Here is a 25946-nt window from a genome sequence, read left to right as displayed (position 1 = left end):
AAGTTATAAAAACTAATATACACACACACACATAAATGAAAAATAAATCCACCCCGGGAGCGCGGGCCGAGCTGTTTGTGCCACTGCCTCCGCGGGCGCGGATGCGATAAGATAAAGGCAGCGGCGGGGAGGGGCGGAGCTGCGCGGAGCCGTGCGCTCCCGCGGACGGACGGACGGACGGACACACGGACAGTCACACGGACAGACAGAGAGACACACGGACAGACAGGCAGGCGGACGGACGGACGGACGGACGGGGCGGCCCCTCTGCTCCGCCCCCGTACAGCCTCCGCCCCCGACCGCGCCGCTCCGCTTTACATAACCCGTCCGGGGCCGGGGTCCGCGCCCCGCGCCTCCGCCCGGCGGAAATGCGGAGCCGCCTGTCCCGGTTTCCTGCCTGAGCAGAGCCGTGCCGAGCCGAGCCGTGCTGAACCGTGCGCCCCGTCCCGCCCGCCCCGTCCTGGGCGCTCCGCCGCTCCACCATGGGCGAGCGGCAGCCGGACGCCTTCTCGTGCAGGTAACCGCGGGACCGGGACAGGACGGGACGGGCTGGGCTGGACCGGGACGGACTGGGACGGGCTGGGCTGGGCTGGGCTGGACCGGGACGGGCGGCCCCGGGAAGCGGCCGCTGTAAAGCGAAAGTAGCAGAGAGGGGAGGCAGCGCGGCGGCCGCTCCTCCTGCACAGCCTCGGGAGCCACCCCACAGCCCCGGGCTGGATCCTCTCCTTCCGCGGAGCTCCGGTGCCCCTGTTCCGAGGTCGTGCTCCCCCTCCTCTGTCAGCCCCCAGCCCTCTGATACCTTCCCCCCCGTCCCTCTCGCCCGCACCCTGTTTCTGCGGGGGGCATTCTTATCCCTGCCCTTTCCTCAGGCTTCCTCTTTCCAGGGGCTGCGCTCACCTCTGGGGACCCTGACCTCCCAGCACCCGTTTTCCCCGTGGGCACTCCCTTTTCCGGGGGTTCTGTTCCTCTGTGGGTGCCCCAGTCCTGAGGACCCCCATCTTTCTAGCACCCCATTACCCCAGAGCACCCCAGCTTCTGGAATCCCTCAAGGTCCCCCATTTCCCAGCATCCCTATCCTGGGGACCTCTGATCCAGGGGTGCAGCATGTAGTGAACCAGCCCTGCCCCTCTCCTCCGCCTCCCCCTGGACCCTCACAGCCCCTGCCATGGGGGTGACCCCTCTTAGAGGGTGCAGGACCCTGTTGGGCGATGCCCACCTGCCCCAGCCGTGATTGTGGGGTGCTACCCTGCCCGAGGGGGCCATGCCCTGCCTGCCCAGCTGCTCCCTTCTCCTCTGCCCCGTACCCACTGCGAGTGCCAAGTGGAGGTGCCACCCGGAGCCTGCCAAGCGGCTCCTCTGAGTTTCTGCTCCCTGCAGACTTTGTTGGCTCGCTGGCTTGGCAGGCGCGGGCGCTCAGAGCACGAGGCCGATGCCCCAGGGGTCAGCATCCCTGCGGCCTCTCCGTGCCCTGCTGGCGTGCCCAGCCCTGCCCGTGCCAAACCCCATCAGGGTCACCCGCAGAGAGCCCGGACCCACTGGCTCCAACATGGCAATCACACAGTCATTGCTGCCCGGGCTGGGATTTACTGTCAAGGAAACCGGGATGACTTGTCGAGCTGCAATTTCGATATTGTTGTTGTAAATTGATTCAAGATGTGCTGGAGTTGTGGGCTGGTGGTGGCCCAGGGACTTTTTGGGTCTGCAGCCAGAGGAAGAGGTGGCCGGCGCAGGGACCTGGCACTGGCAGCTCCTGCATGTCCCCTCTGCATTTGGATTTGCTGGCAGGATATGGGATTGGAGTTTAAAGGCCCATGGAATTAGTGGCAGGTTTCACTTTGACTTGTTTGGGGCTGGAACAATGTTTTGGATTTCTTTTTAACTTGTTTTTGGGGCAGGAGAGCCTCATCCCTGTGCATTCCCCTCTCCCCAGTACTGCTTTTATAGTCTCTGTTGCCTTTATGAATGTGTTGTCTGTGGAAAGATCTGGTTTGGTTTCACCAGAGCCTACGAGGAAGAGGGTCTGCCAGCCCCCTGTATCACAATGGAAAGATTGGGGTGCAAGTGCCAGTGGCTTTTGAGGGATCTTCCATCCTCCCCCAGAGCAAATCCTCCCCACCCACACACCCGTGGGACTGGCGGACACTGAAGGTGTCAGGACAAATCCCGGCGGGTGACACAAAGTGAAAGTGCAAGAGCTCCTCGCTGGCAGGGTTTGTGGCGCTGGCAGCGCTGCCGCGGCTTGGCAAGGAGAGACGGCCCAATCCAGCCCTTGGGCACTGCTGTACCGAGCCAGGAGAGCCAGGCTGGCTGGGAGCTGAGCTGCTCCCTGCTGTCCTCAGGGACCCTCAGCCAACCACTCCCCCAGGAGTGCTCCCTGCACCCAGTTTCTCCCACGCCTACACCGCAGCGACTCGTTTCATGCAACAAAACAAGCCCTGTCAAAAGAGGCCACCCCACTGCTGCTGCCGGGCTTTCCCCCGCAGGCGGTGGGTGTAGGAGAGTGTGACGGTGTAAACCAGGCTGCGAGGTGCCAGACGCCACGGGGATGGGGATGGGCGCTCAGCGGAAGCAGGCACGGGGTTTCTGGGGAGCTGGGCTGGCCACAGTGGCTTGTCCTGGTGAGCTCCCATGGGCCAAGCCAGTGTGGAGCTTGTATTTGACCTGAGATGGGTTTGGGATGGGCTGTCTCCATCTGGAGTGATCAGGGGAAGCCAAAGGGGTGACTTCCCTCTGATTTTAAAGTGCCATAACATCACTCATCCCCAGAGATCTGTAGTGCTGCTCAGCCCACGCAGAGCTGTAGATTAAGGCCAGTTTTGGCCTTTAGTGTAGAAAGTTGTGTGGTGCCAGGAGGTCGAATGAGAGGGGTGTCAATGTCCTGTGAGAAAGGGGGAAAAGGAGAGCAAAATCCCCAACCTCCCAAACTGTCTTTTAACCTGATTTCCTAAGAAAACAACCTGTATGGACCTGTGGATTGGGGGATCTCACCAATCTGCTCCTTTGTTGCTTTTTAACTTGCTGGTTTGGTTCAGCCAAAGGAGAGAGAGGGAAGGTCCCGAGACTCCCTGGGATCCTCCAGCTTGTGTGGAAACAGCCAGCAGGTCGCAGGGAGTGATGATGCTGTGCAATCACCTTCTACGAGACCCCAGAGAATCCCCACCACCATAGGGGGCTGCCCCAGAGGGAAGAGCAGGACATTGCCAGGCAGTTTCTGCTGTGGATCGTATTGGCCTGAAGCACAAATAGCCTTGGCTGTTTTATAGTGATGCTGTAAATGTGTGGGTGTATCCCATATCCGGAGACTGCAGCTGAACCCTTTCCCACCTCTCCCCCTGCACCAACCCCTCCTGCCTTGCTGAGTGGCAGCATCTCCATGCCCACTCCCAAATGGCTGTAGTGCCATTTGTCCCCCTCAACTCAGGGGTGCATCCAGATATTCCTCCAGCATCCTCCACCCTGGTCTCGGGGAATCGGGATGCATAGAGGGGCTGCACTGTCCCCATCCAAGGGGAATACTCTGCACCATCCAGCCCTTGCAAACCCACCTTTGGCTGCCTGGATCTGCTAGGGACCTGAGCCCCCACAGGGACCTGCATCCCCCTGAGCCCCCCCCAGGGACCTGCATCCCTCTGAACCCCCCATGCCGGATGCTTTTCCATTGAAAAGTGCCGTTCATTGTAACCCAGCCTTTTATAGCTGCCTTGGAGTGGGCTGCGGGGCCGTGCCAAGAAAGGCTGCAGCCGGCTCAGAATAGCTCTTTTCATGGAGGACATCCTGGGAAGGAACAATGTCCTCGCTCTTGGGATTGTGGGAACTTTGTCTTTCTGCCACTTGGGAAGTGGGGAGCTGCGGGGCCAGCCAGGGCGTCTCCCAGCCCCTCGCTTCACCCTCTCCTCAAAATAGTCCTTGGGGTGAGCTTTGAATAGTCTCGTGCTTATAAAGGGAGCTGAAAATGCTGCCGGCCGCTTCTCCTCCGGCTGGGAACAGTTATTTCTGGGAGAACCGGCACATCAATCTGATTTCCTATTCTCGTTGCTGGCGTGCATTTTCCTGGCGTGGAGAGGGGCGGCGAGTGGGGCCGGTTTCATTTTCGGATCGCAGCGCCGGCTGCGCTGCACACGCTCCGGGGCCACCCGTGCACACGTGCGGGAGCAGCGCTCGGAGCAGGGCACGGCCACACGGGCTCTGCTCCATCACACGTCCCTTTGAGGCCAGATCTGCAGCTCTGGGTGCTGGAGGATGCCCTTCCCCCATGGCTGCAGCCCCTGGTGGGAAGGTGGCTGGCCGGATCCAGCAGCTCCTCCATGGCAAGGCCGGCCAGCTGGCTCTGAATGCTCATCCTCCAGGAGCGGGTGGCGGGATTGTGGCACTGGCTCCCAGCACTGCCCTGGCACTGCTCGGTGCTGCCGGCTCCTCTGGCTGCAAGTAAACAACAAATGCATTTACTGGGACAAATAACCCATTGCTGGATCCAGCCGTGGATTCCCATCCTTGCCCCACCGCCACAGCAACACTCAGGTTGGGCAAGCGTTTAAGGAAAGCTCCCGGGGGCGGCTGGGCTGGATCCTGTGCAAGCCCCGGCTCGCCGCCCCACCCGCAGCAAAGCCACCTGCGGCTGGTCTGTCCCATCCCGCTCTTCCTCGAGCTCCTGGCCCAGCACCCTGAAACAACTCCAACACCCAAAACAACCCCAGCACCCACAAACAGCCCCAAAATGGGGCAGGCTGGGTGATGTAAGGCTCTTCCAGCATCCGGGGGCGATGGTAGCCCCCCATCCCATCCAGACCACTGTGTGTCTGACGGTGGGCTGGATTCTTCCATTCAGAGCAAATTAAAGCAATTAATTGTTGTGACAAGTCCTTCATCTCAGTGCTGATCCGCAGGGTGGACGGAAACCCCTTATAGCATCATACAGGGAATAAGGGATATGGATGGAAAACATGCTTTCAAGCCACTGGCTGCTGGATTCTGACACTGTGGAGCACGACAGGCTGGAGCAGGGAGAAACCCACCCATCAACAGGCACTCATATCCCTGTGACATGTCCTGCCAAAACCTGGGGCTGAGCGGAGGATCAGGATGCTGCTGTGGTAACTCAAGCATGGATTTATCCGGGATAGCTGTTTCCATGTGGGACGTGCACCGGGCAGGAGCAGTGAGGTCGGCATTGTGCCAGTACTGGGAGGAGGAAGCGCTGGGAAGTATTTCCCGTCATCGGGTTGGAAAAGCACGTTGCTACCGGAGACGGCCTTCGGCTGCTTCCCGCCGCGTGGCACAGGCGAAGCCTGGCTTTTCCCGCACCACAAACCTCTCCCAAAGCTGGTGTGAAGCGAGCTTGAAAACTTGGAAGGCGAATTCCCTGTCCTGGGAATCTCCCACCTGCCTGAGGAACCATCCGCGTGGGCGCCTCGCTTCCCTCTGCGTTTTGTGGGAGCATCCCGCTGAGCGTGCTGGCGGCGTGGGTGGCTGTGGTGGCAATTCCTGGGTGCCGGGAGGAAGCGGGAGCACGGCAGAGGATGCTGAGTCATCGGCAGGCTGGCGGTGCTGATAGACGGGGCCCTACCGGGGGATTTGGCCAGGCTGTGGTGGGCGCATGCCCGGCACCGCCGGAATGCTGGCCAGCCCCGAGCCTTGGGTGGCTCTTCTGAGAAGCCGGGCCCCGGCGAGGCTGGCGGCAGGCTGATAACATCTCCCCTCGCTGAGAACCTTCGTGAGACGTGCTCGGGAGGGCGGCGGGTGGGCAGAGATAGAGCCCCGCTTCCCGGCGTTATCACCACCCCGGCTGCAGACACCATACCCTGTGCCGGCACGTTCCTCAGCACCCGCTCGCTTCCTCCTGGCCCTTCAGGTTTTTTTTTTTTCCATTTTTCCTCCCCCTGACAAATGCAATCACTTTTCCTCCCCTCCCAGCAGCCAGGGTGCTGCTGCTGGAGTTTCGAGGAGGCGGCGGTGCTGGTGCCGGCACAGCAGAATCCGGGTGGGTTGGCCAATGTTTCCTGCCTGAGTGGAGTGTGCGGCCCCGATAAGTGCCATGGGCGAGCACGAGGTTGGGTGGTAAGCAGCGGGGCCGGCCGTGGGGAATGCCACTGCTGGGCTCAGTCGGGCACGCCAGGGTGGCTGCACGCCAGCCATGGTGCCGTCAGATTGGCCTCGCAGCGAAATCTGCTGGGGGCAGAGATACGGTGTGGTTTGCCAGAACCTGGTAGCTCCTTGATCCCACAGGCAGCAGAGCATCCCCCTGGGAACGCTTGCTCACCCCAGGCAGTGCGGCCGTGTCTCCCCAGGCCGCTGAGGCAGCGAGGCAGCTCCGTCACTGGATTTCTGCAGCTTTTCATGTCGTTTCCTCCCCTCCCGCCCCCACTCCAGTTTTATCAGCTCTGTTGAAATAGGTCCCTGGAGGGAAACCCATCGGCACTGCGGAGCCTTGGCAGGAGCAGAGCGGATGTGGCCGGGCCAGGCGTCCCCGCGGGCGGGCAGCTGCCGGCAGCTGTGCTGGCAGGAAGCCACGCAGACGCCCCGCACTGGGACCTGCCTGCACCCCACCTCGCAGGTGGGGAAACTGAGGCACGGCCTGGTCACTTGGGGACGGGGGCTCGGGGTCCTGCATGGCCCCTGCTGGTGGCAGGGGCCGAGCCATAGTGGTTGCTCACATGACCATGCTGCTCACTGGGGAGCTGGCTGTCCCTGGGCCACTTCCAGTGTGTCCCAGGTGAGTGAAGCAGCTTTGACTGGACCCACAGCATGTCCCAGGCTATGGACATGCATCCAGAGTGGGGTGTGGCCACACCAGCCAGGGGCTGCCGGGACTGGGGGAGACATGGGGACATTGGGGCTGTCCTGACCACCCCTGTGCTCTGTCTTGCAGCGCAGCCACCTCGCTGGAACCACGGCAATGAATGGGCAGGCGCTGCCGGCCGGCACGCCAGCGCATCCCCGGGGCTGGCATGAGTTCTGCGAGCTGCACGCCATCAGCACCGCCAAGGAGCTGGCACGGCACTACCTGCGCTTCGCCACCGAGCACCCACACCATGACCTCCTGGCCGCCGAGAACTTCTCGGTGCAGTTCACCGACCTCTTCCAGCAGTACTTCTGCCATGAGGTGAAGGAGGGCATCGCAATGAACCAGCTCTGCATCCTGCCCGGCGGCCCGGTACGGGATTACCGGGACACGCACCGGCGGCACACCGACGCTTCCTTGGGCACCGTGGCCACCAAAGCCGAGGTGGAGCCTGGTACCCGCCCTGAGCAGCAGCCCGTTCGAGCCCCCGAGGCTGCCCCGTCCGGACTGCGCAAGTCCTGGAGCTCAGAGGAGCTGGCGGGGCCGGCGCGGAGGCCCTTCTCGCTCAGCCAGCTGCGCAGGAGCTGGCGCAGCCTCTTCCGACGCCGCTCCTCGGATACCCTCCCCGGGGATGGCGACGGGGAGGCGGTGGAGGCGGCTCTCAAACCGGGACTGGGCAAGCGCATCCTGCCATGGGGGCTGTCGCGGGAGCAGCCCCCCGAGGTGTGCAAGGAGGGGCTCCTCAAGTATGGGCTGCTGGACGAGAGCTCCCTGGACAGTGGGACGCGATGGCAGCGCTGCCGCCTGGTGCTGCGGCGAGCGGGGCCTCCCGACGCCGAGGACTTTGTGCTGGAGCTCTATGACCCGCCCAAGGTAAGGACATGCCGGCTCTTGCCCATGCCAGCTGTGTGATGCTGTGGGTCCTGCAGCTGGGGACACTGTCAGGGTGCAAGTGTGTCCCACGGGAAGGAGCGAGGCCATGGTGTGTCCCTCATGAGGGTTTCTCACCCTGAGTGGTGGTGGGACCAGAATGGGTTTGCTCTGCCACTGCTCTTGCTCCGCTGCAGCCACAAGAGGCTGCACCCTGTCAAATTAATACCTTTGAGGAGAGCAGATCCCTCTGTGGTGGTGTTTTTGAGGGTGACCCAGTGCCAAGGGTGATGTGTGCACTAATTAATGCAGTTGGTCAGTATGTCATTGCATTTCTCCCTGCTGGGACCCCAGGCCTGGGTTTTCCAGCTACAAGCAGACTGCCTGCCTTCGAACTGAGGATAGAGGCTGGTGGCCTCCATCCCACTCATGCCCAGCCACATGGACCCGTCCCAGCAAGGTGAGGGGTCACCCAGTCCGGTGAACCCAAGTTCACTGTGTCCCTGCTGTGCTGTAGCTTCAGCAGCCTGAGCATCTGCTTGCCTGGGCAAGCTGGGAAAGGAAAGGGAAAATAGGAATTAGGCTCCGTGCCTTTCTCTGCTCCCACTGGGACTTGTAAGGGAGTTTAATTTTACTTTTTGTAAGTAGTTTTTTGACTGGAAGTTCAACTCTCGGCTACCCCAGGGAGCTCCCGTGGTGCTTGGACTTGGCTGGAGCGGAGATGATGCAGGATGTGAGGGAGTGGGGAGCGATGTGGGGGGAGCTGGGGTGTTTAATCTTTAAAAAGACAGTTCCTCCACATGGCAGGTCTTACGCAGGCATGATGGAATGAATTTTCTCTTTTCTTTTTCCTTTTTTTCTTTTTTTTTTTGTGCTCGTTTAACTTTGATGACAAACTTGTGCTTTAGAAGGAGGAAACCTCTGGTAGAGCTGGAGCCTCATCCCTGCCTTCAAGGCAGAAGGGTCAGAGAGCAGCTGGCTGAATTCCTGCTATTTCCGTCAAACGGCTCCAATATTAAATATTTGAAAAAAGAAACAACATCAAAATTGTAACATCTGAAAGTAAAAGCTAGTTTTGCTCTGTCGTGTCAGGGGTTGCAGTTGTTTTCCCTGTGGGAGCGTGTCCCAGTCCTGGGGCACAGGGAGGTCAGCGTTGTTTTGGGGCACTTTGAGGGTACTCCCAGCAGCTGGGCAGCACTTCCTTTTTTCCCTTCCTCCTCCCTTTTTCCCCCTTTTCATCCTCTTTTACTCCCCTTTTTCCTCTTTCTTTCCCTTTTTTCTTTCTTTTCCACCTTTCTATTTTCTCCCCCCCCTTTTTTTGTTTCCCTGTTTTTTTTCTTTTCCCCCTTTCCCCCCTTTTCTTTTTTCTTTCCTCCTCTTCTTTTTAATTCTCCCATTCTTTTTTCCTTTCCCCCTTTCCATTTTTTCTTCCCCCTTTTTCTTTTTTTCCTTTCCCCTGTTTTTTTTCCCTTCCCTCTTTTTTCTGTATTTGTTTCCCTCCCCCTTGGGAAGCAAGCCCAGCACATTCTTCCTCTCCCCACATCCCCTGACCAGCTTTGACCCAGGGATGGGAGACATGTAAAACAAGACATTTACCAAGTTCCCCCAGTGCTCTGCACCATTATTTCTTGCAATCCCCATGGGATGGGGATTTCCTGGTGCTCCCCACCACCGCGAGGCCGGAGCCTCTGCTCTACCCCGGAGCCCCAAGTGGTGGTTTCTCAGCCAGGGCTGCGGAAGTGGAGGATGTTCCTCGCTGGATTTTGCAAGTCTCTGGATTAAATTGCTTCCTGTGCAAATATTCTCAGGGCGGCTCCTTCCTTTCCAATTCACTGGACTAGGGCCAGCTCCTGTCTCCTTTACAGCACAATCAATCCAGACTCTTTCCCAGTAACTGCGGTTGGATTCCGGGGGTGGTGGAAAATCACCCACAGTGCTGGTGGCTCCCGCTCCTGAAATTCAGCACAGGGGCAAACCACGGAGCAGTGGGAACAGAACAGCTTGTTGGGGGGTTATTTTCCTTAAAAATAACTAAATAACAACCAACAACCCCCTCCTCTCCATCCTCCTGCCCTGGGATGCTCCCAGGCCTTTTGCCCATCTCATGGATCTGTTCCTGATTTGAGGATGCTGTTGATCATCATGGAAATGGAAAACCTATGAGTTTAAATTAGCAACTGTAAAACCAGTTCTTGGGGCATTTTCAACCCTGACTGATCTCTGGACTGAGAGGTTGGTCACCCTCAGGGTCTCCTTGGAAGCACCCTTCCCCCATCCTCCTCTTTCTTCCCCCAAACCTCCTCTTTATTCCCCCTTCCTCTTCTTTCTTTTCCCTGCCTCCCCTGTAAATAACAGGATGTAGCTGGAAATTCAGCTTGGCCTCAGGGCTTTACAGTATCAAGCCAAGCCCCCAAATATCCAGCCCCTTGAAATGACCTTGGAAAAGGCAGGTGTGTGGGAAAAGGGGGGGTCGTGCTGCTTTTGGCAGCTTTTATCTTTTTTTTTTCCCCTTTCTCCTGATGCTCCAATGGGGCCTCTGAGCCTAATCCCATAACTTGCCCAGCATCAAAGGGAGCGGGGACTTTGAAGAGCCCTGATCCCATTTGCTGCTTGGGTGGCTGTGCTGGGTGAAGGGGTCATTCCCTTCCCCAGGCATGTGCCAGAGGAGATGAGGATTTTGGGAGAAGGAGCAGCTCACCTTCCTGTGCTCACAGCCATGTCTAGGTTGTTTTGACATCGCTCTTTCCTAAACCCTGGAGCACTGGAAAAATTATGTTGTGAAGATGGGGTTTGGAGATGATTGAATCTGGAGCTCTCCTGGGAGTAGCTCTCTTGCAGTGGGCACAGGGTGGGTGGCACCTGGATCCCCACCCTGGGGACATTCCAGAGGATTCTGGGATGTGAGGAGGCCAGGATGAGGTGATGATGCTCTGGAAGAGCACCTGGAGCAGAGGGACATCGGAATATCTGTAGTGCTTGTATATATGAGTGTACATGTACACATGTTTTCCAGCAAGGGAACACTTGGGAATGGTCCTGGGTGTGCAGCTCTGGTGGATTCTCTGATGTCTGGTGCAAGGGTGATGCTCACCAGTCCTCCCTGCTTTCCTTGAAGGCACTACGGGCTTTCTCCTCTCCCATGCCATTTATTCCCATATAACTCGTGGAACTGGGCATCTCTGAAGTCTCTCCACCTTCATAAATTAAAGCCAAAGCTGGCAAAAGCCAGGTTTGTGTGTTTTGGGACTGCCCTATTCCTCAGCTGAGCCCCAGCCCCAAATACCTTGTACATGGCCAAATCCCAAGCTCCATGAAAACCGTGATTCGCAACGGAAATGTCCCAAGCCGTTTCTGTTGACCAGATGTTTTTACAGGAAGAGGAAGGGAAATGGGATTTGCATTTGTGCTGGTTTCTTTATGGTGTTTTAATGAGATCCAGTGCATCCCATAAATTGATGGCACGCTGGGATGAGCTGGGAAGACTCTTTCCGGTGAAAGCCCACGGTGTCTCGGCTCGTCCGTCTTTGCCGTGGCTGCGGGAGGAGCAGTATTTTTATCTCTGCTCAGTGTGAGACTGCTCTGACTTCCTTTTTTTTTCTCTTTTTTTTTCTCTTTTTTTTTCTCTTTTTTTTTTTCTTTCTTTTTTTCCCCTTTCACCTGAATCTGGTTTCTCAGAACTGCCACCTCCTGAGCCAGCAGGTCCTGCACCCGATTTTTGGTGCCTGCAGCTCTGGGTGGCAGCTGTTCCAGCACAGAATGGGGGGCATCTCAACGTTGTGGTCTCCATCCCCACCCCAGCTCCTCCTGGAGCTGCTTTGTATCTCCAAGAGTAATTGGAGATACAAAACGTGGCCTCAAGTGACTCAGATGAGGATTTATGGAGAGGCAGTGGTGAAAGGGGAGCTTTCCTCCCTGGGACACCATGAGAAGGGTTTTGTCAGTGATGGGAAGCATCTCAGTGTCCCATCATTGCATCTCTGGTCCAGGGAAGAGCGTATTACTGTCAGTTGGAATCTCCAGGAGCCTCATCCCTCTCCTGGAATCCTTCTCCCTGCATCCTCAAGGACTGCATCCCCCTCCTGGCATCCTTCTCCCTGCATCCCCAGGGTTTGCATTCCTCTCCTGGCATCCTTCTTCCGCCATGCTGCATCTCTCTCATGGCATTCATCTCCTGGCATCTTCAGGGGCTACATCCTGAGCCAGTTGAAGATGTCCCATTAGACCTTTAAAGATCCTTTCCAACCCAAACTGTTCTGTGATCCCTCTCTGAACATCCCTCTCCTGGCATTCCCAGAGACTGCATCCCCCTCCTGGCATCTCCACAAGCTGCATCTTGATCTAGTTGATGTTCCTGCTCATTGCAGAGAGATTGGACTGGATGACCTTTAAAGGTCCCTTCCAACCCAAGTTCTTCTAGGACTCTGTGGTTCTATGATCCCTCTCCCGGCATCCTCAGGGACCACATCTCTCTCCCAGCAACCCCAAGGACCACATCCCTCTCATGGCCTCTACCAAGTTCCACGTCCCTCTCCCAGCATCCTCAGGGAAATTTGCCACGGTGTACGAGCCAGAGGGGTTTGGGTGCCCTGAAATTCCCTTGGGAGAGGCCAAACCTCCCCGGAAGGTGGCCGGAGCTGCACCAAAACCACTGACAGACTTTCACTGTGAGCAGGGCGGGTGGTGCGTCCCTCGTGCTCCGCTTTCCGCTCGCTGTTCTTCGAAGGCACCCAGAGCTGGGGCTTTGTGAGATTTTGGTGGTGACTTTTGCTCTATTTTTTTCCCCCCTCTCTGTTTTTGGGTATCGCGGGGTGAGGGTGCGCGGGGGGGGGAGGGAGGGGTGGAGGGCGATGAGACAAAGGTTATTTGTCATTTATTAACCACAACTTTTTCCATCCTTGGTCATGCACGGAAAAAACACTTTTAGCAGCGTAACCACAGCGCCGGCGTTAATTGCTGAAGAGCGGAGTTTCTTATTTTGGAAACTGTGTTGCTGGGATGGAGCTTGACAGGGCCTGACTGGGTGTGAGGGTGCTGGATGGACCCCAGCCTGCACTTCCCCGGGTGCTGGGGTTGTGGGGTTTACAGAGATTTTACATCCTTGTTAACCCCATCCTTTAAAATCCCCCCTTTTGGGGGGGGTTGTCCCACGGCTGTCGCCCCCCCCCCCCGAGCCTCCATCACAGGGATGCTGCTCAGGGTGGAAGCACCACATGAGAAGTGAGGGAAAAAATGGAGATTTTGAGCAAATCACAGGAAAAGGGACTGGAAAAGCACTGAAGGAATGTGTCGCTTCCCCCGAGCCTCCCGCAGGTGGGGTGTGAAGGGCTGTGGGTGCTGCTGGGTGCTGGGTCCCCGCAGCCCATGTGAGATGCCCGGTGGGGGTTTTTGGGTGGTTGTCTCTTTTCTTCTTTCCTTTTTCTTTTTTTTTTTTTTCTTCTCTTTTCACGGCCCAGGATGTGGTTGTTTCAAGGCTGAGAGCTGCTTCTTTCAAAGGTAAATATTTATGAGAGCCTGTGCAGGCAGCACAGGGTCTGGAAGGATTCAAGGATTCATCCCAGTGGTGGGGGTTTGGCTGGGGTGGACCCTCCTTCCCACCAGGCAGCTGGTCCTGGCTCAAAGTGATGCCCATGATGAGTGTTGTGATGTTCAATGTTATTTTGGGGTTATGTGAAAAACAATCACCAGGCAAGGGGCAGAAACCAAAATACCTATCCAGGGGGAATCAAGTGCTCCCATTTGGGCTTTTGAACCTTTTTTATCCTCCTGGGTGATGCAGAACCACTGCGTGATGCTAAAACCTCAGGATGATACAAAAATCCCAGGACATTTTTGTGTGGAGCCTGTGGGGTCCGTGCAGGACCCCCCACATCCCTCTGGGGCTGGGATTTGGGGTGACTCAGTCCTGGCTGCAGCCAGCTCCCGCTTGCACGCAGACACCTTGTTTACTTTCCATGCTCATTATTTATTCCAGGAAATTATTAAAGCAGCCCACGCTGGAACTGAGCTTGGCTTAAAATAAATAAAAAAAAAAAAACCACCAAAGGGCTGGCAAACGCCGCCTGTTTACAGATCCTGTTTGTAGCCCCCATCTTCCTCAGCCCTGCTGTGACATGAACTGCCAGACTCACTGGTTTGGGGGGGCTTTGCAGGGTTTTGGGGGGCTTTGCAGTGATTTGGGGAGTTTGGGAATGTTGGCTCACTGGTGCAGAGCGTGGAGGTTTGTCAGTGCACAAAGAGGAGCAGTCAGCCCTGGGGAAGGGCGGGGGTTCTGCCTGGAACCCCAAATCCGTCCCCACGGGATTCACCCGGCAGCTCTTCGGGGGTCGTTTTGCAGCTCCCTGGGGTTAATTTGATAAGAAACAGGGGCTCAGTGTGGTGCTGGGGGTCCGGGCTGTGTTTTCTCCCGTGGCCGTTCGCTGGCGCTCGGCAGCCGCCCGGGATGGAACAGAAGGAGCTTTGTGTCCCAGCCACCCCTGAGCCAGAGCTGCGGGCGGCACAACGGGGCCCCTTGTCACCAGGAGCACTGTCCCCTTGGGGATGGCTCTGTCCCCTGCCACGGCCTTCGGGGATGCTTGGAGACAGGGTGTCTTGGCAACTCCTTTGTGCCTCTGCTGTTCCCTTGAGGATGCTGATGGGGGCTTGGGGTGGGCAGAGAGGGGTTTTGGAGAGGTAGTGGATGGGGCCTGGGGGGCTTGAGCTCATAGAGCAGGATCACCTGACCAACAGGGAACACCTCTTGTGTTCCTGTTTAACAGAGGCAGGAAAACTCCTACCTCCGGTTCCCCAAGCCCAGAACAGAGGACCCATGATGGTGCCACTGTGGGCAGGAGGTTTCAGAGTGAACACCCTCTACCTGCAGAGGCAGGAGAGTGTCATCCTGGGGTCATGGGGAGCTGAGCTGGGGGTCCCTGCAGTAGGTGCTGGAGGCACACAGGAGGACTGAATCAGTGGGATCCCTGCATTGGCACAGGGCCAGTCCCCTTGGGATCTCCCATGGTGCAAATGCCTGATGAGAAGCATTGGGATTATGTGCTATCAACCCCCTCGAGCACTGGGATTATCCACTGGAGGACAGAGGGATTAGTCATGCTGCAGATCCCTGAGGATGAATACTAGAATTAGCCATGCTGCAGATCCCTGAGGATGGATGCTGGGATTAGCTGTGGTGCAGATTCCTGAGGATGAATAACAGGATTAGCCATGGTGCAGATCCCTGAGGATGCACGCTGGGATTAGCTGTGGTGCAAACACCCAAGGATATGTGCTGGGATTATCTATGGTGCAAAGTCCTCAAGGATGTGTTGGGTTTAACTATGGTGAAACTCCCAAGAGCAAACACTGGGATTATCTACCACACAAAATCCACAAGGATGAATGCTGGGATTACCTGTGGTGCAAACCCCTGAGGACAATGGCTGCTGCAGCAGACACCCTGCACCCTCCAGGAGGGTGCCCTTGGAGCCCTCGCAGCCCCACAGGACCCTGCTGGCTCTCCCTGCTGGCACAATGGGATTTGTTTCCCTTCCTGCTCACCTGGCATTCCCTGGAACAGGGCTGTGTCCCTCTGAGCTCCTGGGAAACTTCACAAAACTCCCCAGGGCTGTAGGCACAGGATGTGGTTTTGTGCCAGCACAACCTGGCTGCTGTGGATCTTGATGTCTGTCCGTCTGTCTGTCCCCCACAGCCGGACTGAGCTGGGCCCGGGCACTGCGGCTCCGGCTGAGGTTTGTCCCTTGCATAAGGGGGATGTGGTGGGCTCTGAGATTTACAAGGAGTGACAAATCTCACCCGTATCCGTCGGGGACCTTGCACAAGGGCTCGGGCACTTCCCCACCTCCTGTACATGACTCAGAGTGGAAGCGAGAGAGCCAGCCTGGGGAAATCCCAGAGTGTGGAGGGGCTGCAGTGGCTGCTGAATTCCAAGGATTTGCTCTGTACAAACGCAGCCTGATGGCCCAACCACCACCATCATCATCATCTTGAGACTGCCATCGTCACTGTGCCACTGCTGTCATCACTGTACCACTGCCATTGTCACCATGCCACTGTCATCATCACCATGACACTTCCATCTTCACTGTGGCACTACCATCATCACCATTCCACTGACATCATCATCGTGATGCTGCCGTCGTCACCACACCATTGCCATCATGGCTGTGTCACTGCCATCATCATCGTACCACCACCTGCATCGCTGTGCCACTGCTGTTGTCACCAAAGCGCCACTGTCATTGTCATGCCACTGCCATCATCACTGTGCTGCCACCCTCATCATGGTGCCATTGCTGTCATTGCTGCGCCACCACTGTCATCCCTGTGCCACCACTACCTTTGCCAGCAGGGGACTGGGCACTGGCCAAATCCACTGGGAAGGGTGAATGGCTCCAGCTCCCTCCCATGCAAACCAGCGCTGTGGGCAGTGGCAGCATTTTGGGGACCTGGCAAGAATTGGCAGAGCCTGAAGGGTGCCTGTGGGGGCGGTGGGCGCAGCACTCTGGTGGTGCCTGGACAGTGCTGGTGCTGGTCACACAGAGAGGTACCGGTGGCTCTCTGGGTGTGGCCAGCATGGCAGTAGGATTTTGGTCTCATTCTTGGAAAACTGGCTGCCTCCCTCCTCATCTGAGCAGAAAAAGCTCCCCCAGCACCCACAGTGTCCCCTGAGCATCCAGACAGGTTGTTCTTCTCATGGTGTCATGGTGAGATTTTTCCTGGCATGTGTGGTCGAGCTGGGAGGAGCTTTGCTGCCAAAAAGCCCCATAAATTCAAATATCCTTGTTGGAGAGGTGTGGAGTGACCCGCCGTGCCGAGCCACCCTCCAGGCAGTGGTTCCCCACCAAAGGCACCCAGAAGGCACTGTGGGGGCTGCTGGGGGGACATCACCAGGAAAGGAGCTGGTGACGCAGGCAGCTCACTGGCACTGTGGCCACTGGCACCACCTAGACACAGGGAGTGCAGAAAGCTGCCGGTACTGTGGCGAGGGCTGGGACCAGGGTTTGCCAGGAGGAAACGCGGCAGCTCCACGCTGGCACCGCCTGCGCGCAGCTGTGACCTTGACCTGACCTCCATCCGTGCTCCTGGCACGGCCACGGCGCTGGGCTGGCGTCGGGCTCCTTCCTAGCTTTGGCAGGAGCTGGAAAACCCCACTTTCTCCCAGCTGCCCTGCCCTCCCCAGGTGTGTGGTGGCCGTGGGTGCTGTGGTGGCACTGCCTGTGCCATGCTGGTTATTCCCCTGCTGTGCTGGTGCTGCCCATGGCACCCCACGGGGATGGCAGGGGTCAGAGATGTTGGGAGATGGAGTGAGGGTGAGGTGAGGTGTCATCCCTGAGTTTGGCTCCAGTAGGAGGCTCAGGAGGGAATTCTGTCTTAGGGGCATTTTCCTCCACCTACCAGTCTGTCCCATGTCACCTGGTACTGGGAACAGCTCTGGCCTGGCTGAAGCTTTGTATTTTTAATCTGTAGAAAAATTCCCTGCAAAGAACAAAAATGCAAGTTCTGGTGTATTCCAGTAGGTACTGAGAGCTGGTGTGGCTCCTCTGTCCCTATCCTGTGGAACTGTCATGTCCATCAGTGGCCAGATGTCCCCAGCAGTGCTCAACCACTGTCAGCTCCCCCAGGGAGAGGAAATTTGGGGGGTTCAGGCTGGATCCTGTTACCTTCAGCTCTGTGAGCTGGAGATTACCTGTGACACACCCCAGGGTGTGTCATGCCCAGTTTGCATGCCAGGTGTCAGGACTGGGAATGCCACAGCAATGGCATGGTGGCAACTCAGTTCTGGGGGCTTTGGGAGTGCAGCTTCATGGGGTGTCATGTCCCCAGGTGATTCTGGGAGTTCTGAACCTGGTGCTGGGCTTTCCCTCATGTGCACAGGATCCTTTAGGGAGCAGTGGGGTGAAGTCTCCACGTGGGAGCTGATGCTGGTGGGGTTGGAGGCTGAGCTGGGGCAACATCTTGAGCATGCTGAGCATCCTGAGCGCCCCAAGCCAGGCGGCGCTGGGGGTTCCCCAGCCCCACAGTGCTGCTGGGGCACCTCTCCTGCCGAGAAGGAACCCGTGGGTGCTGGGTGAACACATGGTGTGTTGAGTGTGCAGTTTTGGTTACTGAGAAATCCCTTTCCTGGTACCGGCCCCATCGAACGGGGCATCTTGCGGCGAGCGCGGTGGTTCGGGGAGCGCGGGTACCGTGCCTGTGGTTGGCACTTCTCCGAAGCCAGACTGGCTTTTCGGGCACCGTATCTCTCTGCTGCATCATTTCCTTCTCCCCTCACGCTCCCTGTCTGCGCTCCCCATGCCGAGAGACGCAGGGGGCTTCACAGAACTCCCTTTTCCTGGAATTTCACACTTTCCTAAGAAGCCAACCCCAACACCGTGGTTGGGATGGCGATAAAACCCGCTCGGGGACATGCTGGACGTCACTACCCGTGTGCGGGAAAGCAGCCAGGATGGGTGATCCTTTCACTTTTCTCCGTGCAGGACTTTGCACAGGGCACGGTTGTGTTCCAAGGACGGCAGAAAAATCAAATTCCTTGGGGATAAAGCACCGGCGCCAGCGCGGCGGCTCACGGCACCCCTGGCCCCGCTGGTGACAGTGATTGCAGCACAGCACAGCACAGCTGCAATCACTGTCACCAGCGGGCCCGGAGGTGCCAGAGCCACCGCGGTGTCACCAACCCCGTTGCAATGACGCCGTACACGGGCGACTTCTAAGAACTTTCTTTTCGGTGCAGCTCGGTGCTGATAAGGGCTGATCCCTCTCACGCTGCATTTCCGGCCCCAAAGTACACCAAGTCCTCAGGGGAGAGAAGGAGGGAGGAGGGGGGATGGAAGAAAAAAAAGCACAGCTAGACACGGTTTGGTTGGGTGACCATGGAGATTGTCCAGTGGGGACATTCTTGGGGTCATACAGGTTATTTGGGGTCATAGTGGGTGCGAGTTTGCCACGAGTATCACAAGATTGGAGCAGAATTTTGGCAGTTTGGTTGGCAAATGCTGTGGTGGGGTGAAGTACCACAGCCTGGCATCTGTGTAGGGACAGTGGCTGTGGATTAGAGAGGACCACTGGAGCCAGCAGCCCATGGGATGCTAAAGCCACTGCGTGAATCACAGCCAGCCAAAATTCTGTCGTACAGCAAGCCTAGCGCAGGAGGACGAGTGTGCCCAGCACATGGTGGCACTGCCTGGGCTTTCCTGGGATGCATGGGGTGGCTCTGGCCACAGGGATGAGCACCACGGGTTGGTTCCATTCCCCAGCACCAGTGCAGGGGTCCCCCAGCAGCTTTCCACCCCCCGGCACCCCGAGTCAGCCCAGTCCTAGTGGCGGGCTGGGTGCCACGTGCTGCAGCCTCCCGGTGGTCAGCGGCTCTCGCTCGCCGGCACACTGGGCGGCAGAGGAACCGAAAGCTGCCGGAGGGGTATTATTAACCTCTCTGGAAGTGTTTGCTCAGCATTCTGTCACGTGCCTGTGTCAGTGCCAAACCTGCCGGAGCGCTCTTGGCACGCCACCGCTGACCCTTGCACCCGTGAGCAGGGTGTTCCCTGCCTGCACCCCACGTTCCCCATCCTCCCTGGAATGCACTGCCGTGCTGGGAATCCACTTCTCCCTCCTTTCCTTCACCCATCCCTCCACTGCAGGGTCCTTGGGGCTGCCGAGGTGGGTCTGGGTGTCACTTGGCCCCGCTGGGGTGCCCTGACAGCAGCCGGGCAGTGCCCTGCAGGGTATTTCCTTGCTCCATGGGGTATTTCCTCGCTCCACAGGGTATTTCCATGCTGATGTGGTATTTCCCTGGAGAGCTGGGTATTTCCTTGCTGGCTGCTGTGCCTCAGGTGGCTCCCGGTCCTGACAGAGCAGTGAGGTAGGGGCAGTGTTTTGAGATGCAGGGGGTGTTGGGGCTCAGCTCAGTCTCCGTGTTCCCTCCACAGGGTTCCAAGCCGAAGCTCCATGTCGCCTGCTCTGCCGTGCAGGAGGTGCGGAGGTGCACCCGCCTCGAGATGCCCGATAACCTCCACACCTTTGTCCTCAAGGTAGGACCTGCTGGAGGGGTCCACAGCCACCCCTGAGGACTTTCCCACCCTCTGGGGAGCACGTGGCTCCCAAAAGCTCCCGTGCCAAATTTCAGTTCCTCTTCCCATCCCGGGAGGGGATGCACAGGGGGATGTGGTGTGCAGGGCGGGGGATGTCTGTCCCTGCCAGGGTCATGAGCGTGGGTGGGTGGGTGGGAGGGGGGATGCACATCTGTCTCTCTCTGAAGCCCCCCTGTCCCTCTCCAATGTCCCCCAGGTCACCAACGCCACCGACATCCTGTTTGAGGCCGGGGATGAGCAGCAGCTCAACTCCTGGACGGCTGAGATCTGGGAGTGTGTGCGCCGGGGGTAAGCACTCGCTGGGTGTCCCTGAGCCTGGGCATGGGGACAGTGGCTCCATGTCCTCCAACACAGGCTGGCCCCCACCACCAGCACTCAGCTTCTCCCGTCTCTGGCAGGTCTGATACAGGTGACCCTGAGCTCCTGGTGTGCCGGCACCCCGACCCCGCGGCCGCCAGCCCCACCACCAGCACCGACCCCCTCGGCCAAGGTGAGCAGCAGGGACACCCAGGGCACCCTGGGGACAGAATATCCCTTGCCAGGGGGTCACCATGTCCAGCCATGGCTGGGCTGATTTAGCTTCCCCTTTGGCATGACAGGGGGGCAGAGCCAGAGGGCAGGGGGACGGGGGCTGTGGGCAGGGGTCCCCACTTCCCAGGGACACTCATCCCTGTGCCCCAGCAGTGGCGACGCCAGGGGGCCCGGGGGAGGCGGCAGGGCCGAAGATGGAGCAGTTTCTCTCCTCCTGCCCCTGGTTCCACGGGCCCATCTCCCGCGTGAAGGCGGCTCAGCTGGTGCAGCTGGGGGGGCTGGAGGGCCACGGCGTGTTCCTGGTGCGGCAGAGCGAGACACGCCGCGGGGAGTACGTGCTCACCTTCAACTTCCAGGGCAGAGCCAAGGTACGGGCGAGAGAGGGCTGGGATGGGGAGGGGAGTCTCGCAGGAGCCCCTCGGGCAGCCCCCCTGCTGCAGCACAGTCCCTGTCCCACCACATCCCACCCCAGGGAGGTGCTCTCCTGCTCCCTGTCTTGATGCTTGTAGTGGGTTGGTGGCCCCATCCCTGCTCCTGGGGGGCAAAAATCTCCAGGGAATTGCAGGCTGGGGATGCAGCACATCGTGCTACAGCCATTTGTGTCCCCCCACCCCAAATATCCCTTTGTCCCCGCCATCTGCTCCAGGAGGGAGTGGGTGGGAGGGTAACAGGTCTGTCTCCTCCCTGCAGCACCTGCGGTTGGCGCTGACGGAGCGGGGCCAGTGCCGGGTCCAGCACCTCCGCTTCTCCTCCATCGTGGAGATGCTGCACCACTTCCACCGCTACCCCATCCCGCTGGAGTGCGGCACGGCCTGCGACGTCCGGCTCTCCAGCTACGTTGTGGTCCTGCCCCACTCACAAGGTGTGCAGGGATGGGGAGGTTCCCTGGGGTGCAGGGATGGAGGGTGCCCAGAGCTGGGCCCTTTGTTTGCACACGGAGGGGGGAAGTGGAAGCATCCGGGCAGTGGCACAAAAGGTGACTCCCGAGCTCCCGGCTTCCTCTTTTGAGAAAGGAGAAGCTGCTCCCCACGTCAGCGGGGGGGGTCATGGGATGCACCCTACACCCCCACCCCCACAGCACCCTGAACCCCACCCCCACAGCACCCTGACCACCCATCTCCTGCCTCCGCCAGCAGCTCCCGGCTCCAGCACCACGGTCCCTCTCCCGCTGCCTGTCCCTGGCTGGAGCCCCGAGTTCAGCCTCGCCCCTGCCGGCTCCTCCTGCCCCCACGGTGCCAACGAGGCCCCCCCAGGCCCCCCTTCAGAGCAGATCTTCCACCTGGTGCCGCCGCCAGCCGAGCTGGCGCAGAGCCTGCGCCCCAGCAGGATCCCCCCGGCCCCCAGGCCCCGGCCCCGCGAGTCGGACTACGAGGTGGAGGCACCGGGCCGGGGCCACGTCCGTGCCATCGACAACCAGTACACACCGCTCTGACTGGCACCACGCCAGCACTGGGATGCACTTTTGGGTGGAGAAATCCTAGAGACCTTCTGGGGATCCATCCAGAGAAAGAATGTACCTGTTTCTTCCTTCTGGTTAGGGATGATTATTTTATTTTCGCAAGGAAGGGGGTAATTTTTCACTCCTGTACGGGTGTGCTCCCTCTCGTTGGCCTGTTAAAGGGCCTTTTATTGTTATTTTTGTTGTTATTCTCAAAGCTTTCTCATTACTGTTTACACACCGCTCGTGCCTGTGCCCCGTGTGCCGAGCGCTGCGACGCCGGGCTCGGCCTCCCGCCTGTCCCAGCGAAGGAACCAGGGTCTGTGTTACACCCACAGAATTGGAGAAAGGTAAAAAAACCCCAGGAAACCAAGAAAAAAAGGATTATAAACTCATTGACAAGTTGCTGCTCCGGGCCCTGTCCTCCTGCCCCAACACGTGCTGCCGCTGCCAAACCCACCAGCAAAGCCCGACCTGAGCTGAGCTCCTGTGACGGGCACGAGCAGAGTTTGGGCTTTATTTTTAGATAAGGCAAAAACTGGCTTTTCTTGCACTTCTTTTTTAACCCAGCACAGCCACAGTCATTCCCTGCACCAGCCAGGGGAATGCTCACCTCGCTTGCCCAGCTAATTGAGACGTGAACACTAATTGCTCCATCCATAATTGTGTCGCCAGCTGAGAACTAACACAGAGACTGACAGCAAACCATTCCTGCTGGTGATGGAGGGGCTTTATCCCGGTGACAGAGACATTTTATCCCGGTCACTGAGACATTTTATCCTAGTGATGGGCACATTCTATCCTGGTGGTGGAATCGTTTTATCCCGATGTTGGAACTGTTTTATCCTGGTGATGGAACTGTTTTATCCCAGTGATGAAACTGTTCTACCCCGGTGATGGAACCATTCTATCCCAGTGATTGGAAGCATTTTAGGCACAAATTTGAAGTCAGTTTTTCCCTCAAATGTTTTCTCACCTCACCAGCTCAGTGACCCTGCTGTCACTTGCCTTTTCCCCCCCAAAACACCGTGTCACCAAGAATTTGGTGGTATTTAAAGCTACACAGGCAACAGGGGGTTCCTTGGACACCTCCTCACCTGGAGGAAAAACCTGTCCCAGCAAATCCCTGGGTGTCAAGATCCCCTGATCCCCAATCTCCGCTGCTGTTTCCAAGCTCTGGTGCTGCTTCACCTGCCGGGGCCTGGGGCAGCCGTAGGAGAGGAACCACTTCTTAGAAGCTGCCGTTATTTTAAGAATGAGGAAGGGCTGGAGCTGTTGCAACACCCGGGGGGAATGTTCACAGCATTCAACTTCCAGATTTCCCAGCGTAGCCCCCGGGATTTCGGCTGCAGAACTTGCCTTGAGATTGCCTTCCAGAAAGCTTTTGATTTCTATTTTCCTTGAAATTGCAGTACAGGTGGGAGCCCTCAGGAGCATTAACATTTAGGAATTAATTTGAAAACAAGCGAACACAAAGCCTTGTTGGGCTGAGTTAGGGAATTTCACAAAAATCCAGCCTCTAGGCCGGGCTTTGCCGTGAAGCCAGTGCTTGGTGAGCCCAGTTGGTAGCCAAAGCCTGAGGAGCCAAGGTCAGGAGCTGAAGGGTAAATCCCGGTGCTGTGGGGCAAGGCCAAAATATCCAGAGCCAAAAGCAGCTCAGGGAATGGCTGTGAGAGCAAATCTGGGTTTACAAGTCACACTCAAAGGATGACACTGGGAGAAACAGGAACCATCAACTTGAGAAACCATTTAGGATTTGCATTTTATGCCTCCCCATCACTTGCTCCAGCTCTCTCCTGGGTTTTGTGCATTTAGAGCAGGCAAAGGCTTTTTTTCCTCCTTTCTCTTGAAAACAGGTGCACAGGGAGGAATCCTACTTTTCCATGGGGATCAGCATTCCCAGCACTCAGCACATGCTGTCACACACTCACTCCTGAAACCAGAGCACTAAGAGCGAATTGCGCTGGTCCAGCTCCTCCAGCACTGCCAGAGGCTGATGGGCAAACAAAGGCAGCTCTGTCCTCCTGGAGCTCCTCAGCTGTATCCGCATCCCATTTTCCTGCCTGGAGCAGCACAAAGGCTGCATCCAGTGGCAAGAGCACATCTCTGAGCTGGTTTGTGCCAGGCAAGTCAGCTCCCTCCATCACTAATAAATAACTCCCCGGGTCTGCAGGGATGGGGAAGGGAAGGGGAGGGGAGGAAGCACACACAAGTTATCTCCTTTCCTTGCTAAGTGCCTGGTTCCCAAAGCCTTGGAAAACACATACACATGCTAAATCTTGATAAGATTCCTGATTTTAGTCCCACTGAGCACCAAGGAGCTGTGTTCAAAGGGGTTTTTCCCCCCAAAAATGAGGTTGTCTCACCTGAATCTCCCTACATCTGCAAAGAAAGGATGGGCTGGGAAAAGGGATCACTCTTCACAGCCGGTGCAGCCCTTGCCAGATGAATCCACATAAATCCCTGCCAGATCAATCAGATGCTGCTGGGGTGGGTTGTTTTGGCATTCCAGGGCTTATTGTTCCAGTGCCAGAACCGTAACATGCGTGTGCATGTGGTATTTTTAACCTGCAGTTTAATTGCAAGGGGTTTCTCTGCAGCTGAAATGGAAATTGCTGTGCTTGATTACCAAAATATATGTTGGGTTCATTGTCACCCCAGCAGCTGCTTCCCCTGTGCAAACAAACTCCTGTTCTTCCCACCAGTGAGCAGTGGGAAAGTCACTCTGATTATTTCAGTTATATCCATCCCAAAACTCACCAACGAGGGAGCCAAGGGCTTTCCAGCCCTCCCAGCTCCATCATCTCCCCATCTCAGACTCACTGTGGTCCTGACCCAGCTGCACCAGGACCTCAAGCGATTTTTGGGTTATTTCCCAAGCTCCTGGGGACTGAGTTTGACATCCCATTTCTCCTAGAAAGCATCTGGTTTGTGACACGGGTCAGAGCCCGACACGCAGTCCCACCTCTGCTCCTGCCAGCACATTCCTCCAGCCCTCAAGGTACCCAATCCTTGATTAGAGCAGTGGGTAAAGAGCATTCCACCATTCCATCCTATGCAATGTAAGCAACTCGCAGGAATCTTTATAATCTTGGGACTTGGGAGAAGATAAGGCTGAGCAGGTTTAGTTCCTCAGCCCATGTGGGCTTTTATTGGCGTTTATGAAGTCTCAGTGTTGAGTTTTGGGAGGAGGGGAAGCCAAGGGAAGAGCCCTCGGGTGGCTCCACACAGGTACAGCCACCTCTGAAACAGAAGTCAGGTGTGACCCCAGTTGTGCCTTGGCCCTGGAGATGGAACATGAGTTTGGATCCAACCTAAGCCATGACCCACGGCAGCGGCTCTGGAGGCCCTTCCTGGTGGCCTCTCCCAGGAGAGGCTGTTTGGGGTGGGAACCCCATTTCATCCAGCTACTCAGGGCAGGTTTTGGCAATAAAGATGCAAACCAGGCAGTGCCTTCTCTCTGTGGGACAGCAGAGACCTGGCTTAGGGCATAACCCAAGCCTTGGGTCCAGCCACAACTGCTCCCCCTCCATCTTCATAAACCACTTGCTGTTTGCTGACAGAACTCCCTGCTCTGTGGCCTCTTCACGTCCTTGTAGGTGTCAGGTTCTGCAGAAGTCCATGACCTAAAGCATTATTTGATGTCTCCCTCCCTCCCTCCCACATCCCAGCACCAGCAGGTACCAAACACTGACACCTCCACTCCTCACCTCACTGAAACTATTTTGGGGCAAAGCTTATAGGAAGAGATCCGGGGATAAGCCAAAACTTCTCCTTTCTAATCTGGACCACCAAACACTGGCATTACCAGTATTCCAAATTTTAATTTTAGCTTGTTTGATCCAAACAGCCCCAACTTTCACCAGCAACTCCCGGGGAGGCAACTGTGTGTTCCCAAACTCAGCCTTCAGCAGGACGATTAAAGCCAACATTTTGTTGGGACTTTATTAATTTGAAAGTTCTACTTTCCACTGGCACAGAAAAGTTCTTCTTGTATAGTAATTTTTTCTACATATTGTTTCTGTATGTACTGTACAAGTAACTTATTCTTGAATAATGCGATTTTACCGTAATATAAAAAAAAAAAATCTGCTCTTAATAAACTGTTTTTAGAACTCGTTTCTCACTTTTAGTCTTTAGTCTGATTCTCTCCAGGTGCCTGGATGCTGTTTTAGTAGGTACTGGGTGCTAAAAGGCAGAAATGCTCCCCTACACATGAAAAAGCAGCCAAGAGCCTGTGCCAACAGAC

The 25946-nt window shown here is 57.1% G+C and overlaps 1 protein-coding gene across 4 annotated transcripts; it reads left to right on the top strand.

Moving 5' to 3' along the window:
• The first annotated feature begins 328 nt into the window (after positions 1 to 328).
• Positions 329 to 25823, top strand: SH2B3 (SH2B adaptor protein 3). Of its 4 annotated transcripts, none has more exons than XM_027714920.2 (8): positions 329 to 517; positions 6866 to 7651; positions 19567 to 19668; positions 19925 to 20016; positions 20127 to 20218; positions 20413 to 20627; positions 20950 to 21121; positions 21396 to 25823. In XM_027714920.2, the coding sequence occupies exons 2-8, from the start codon at positions 6893 to 6895 to the stop codon at positions 21689 to 21691; spliced, it is 1728 nt and encodes a 575-aa protein (XP_027570721.2). In that variant the 5' UTR covers positions 329 to 517; positions 6866 to 6892; the 3' UTR covers positions 21692 to 25823. The 4 variants fall into 4 exon arrangements, with proteins under 4 accessions (XP_027570721.2, XP_039236265.1, XP_027570719.2 ...); XM_039380331.1 differs by having other exon boundaries at positions 20410 to 20627; positions 21393 to 25823; XM_027714918.2 differs by having other exon boundaries at positions 436 to 517; positions 21393 to 25823.
• The last annotated feature ends 123 nt before the right edge of the window (positions 25824 to 25946 follow it).

This window comes from Pipra filicauda, unplaced genomic scaffold, assembly GCF_003945595.2.
Source record: "Pipra filicauda isolate LSUMZ 115617 unplaced genomic scaffold, ASM394559v2 scaffold192_size1418226_pilon, whole genome shotgun sequence".
NCBI classification, from domain to species: domain Eukaryota; kingdom Metazoa; phylum Chordata; class Aves; order Passeriformes; family Pipridae; genus Pipra; species Pipra filicauda.
The sequence above is the reverse complement of the archived record's forward strand: the minus strand, read 5'-3'. Positions and strand labels throughout refer to the sequence as shown.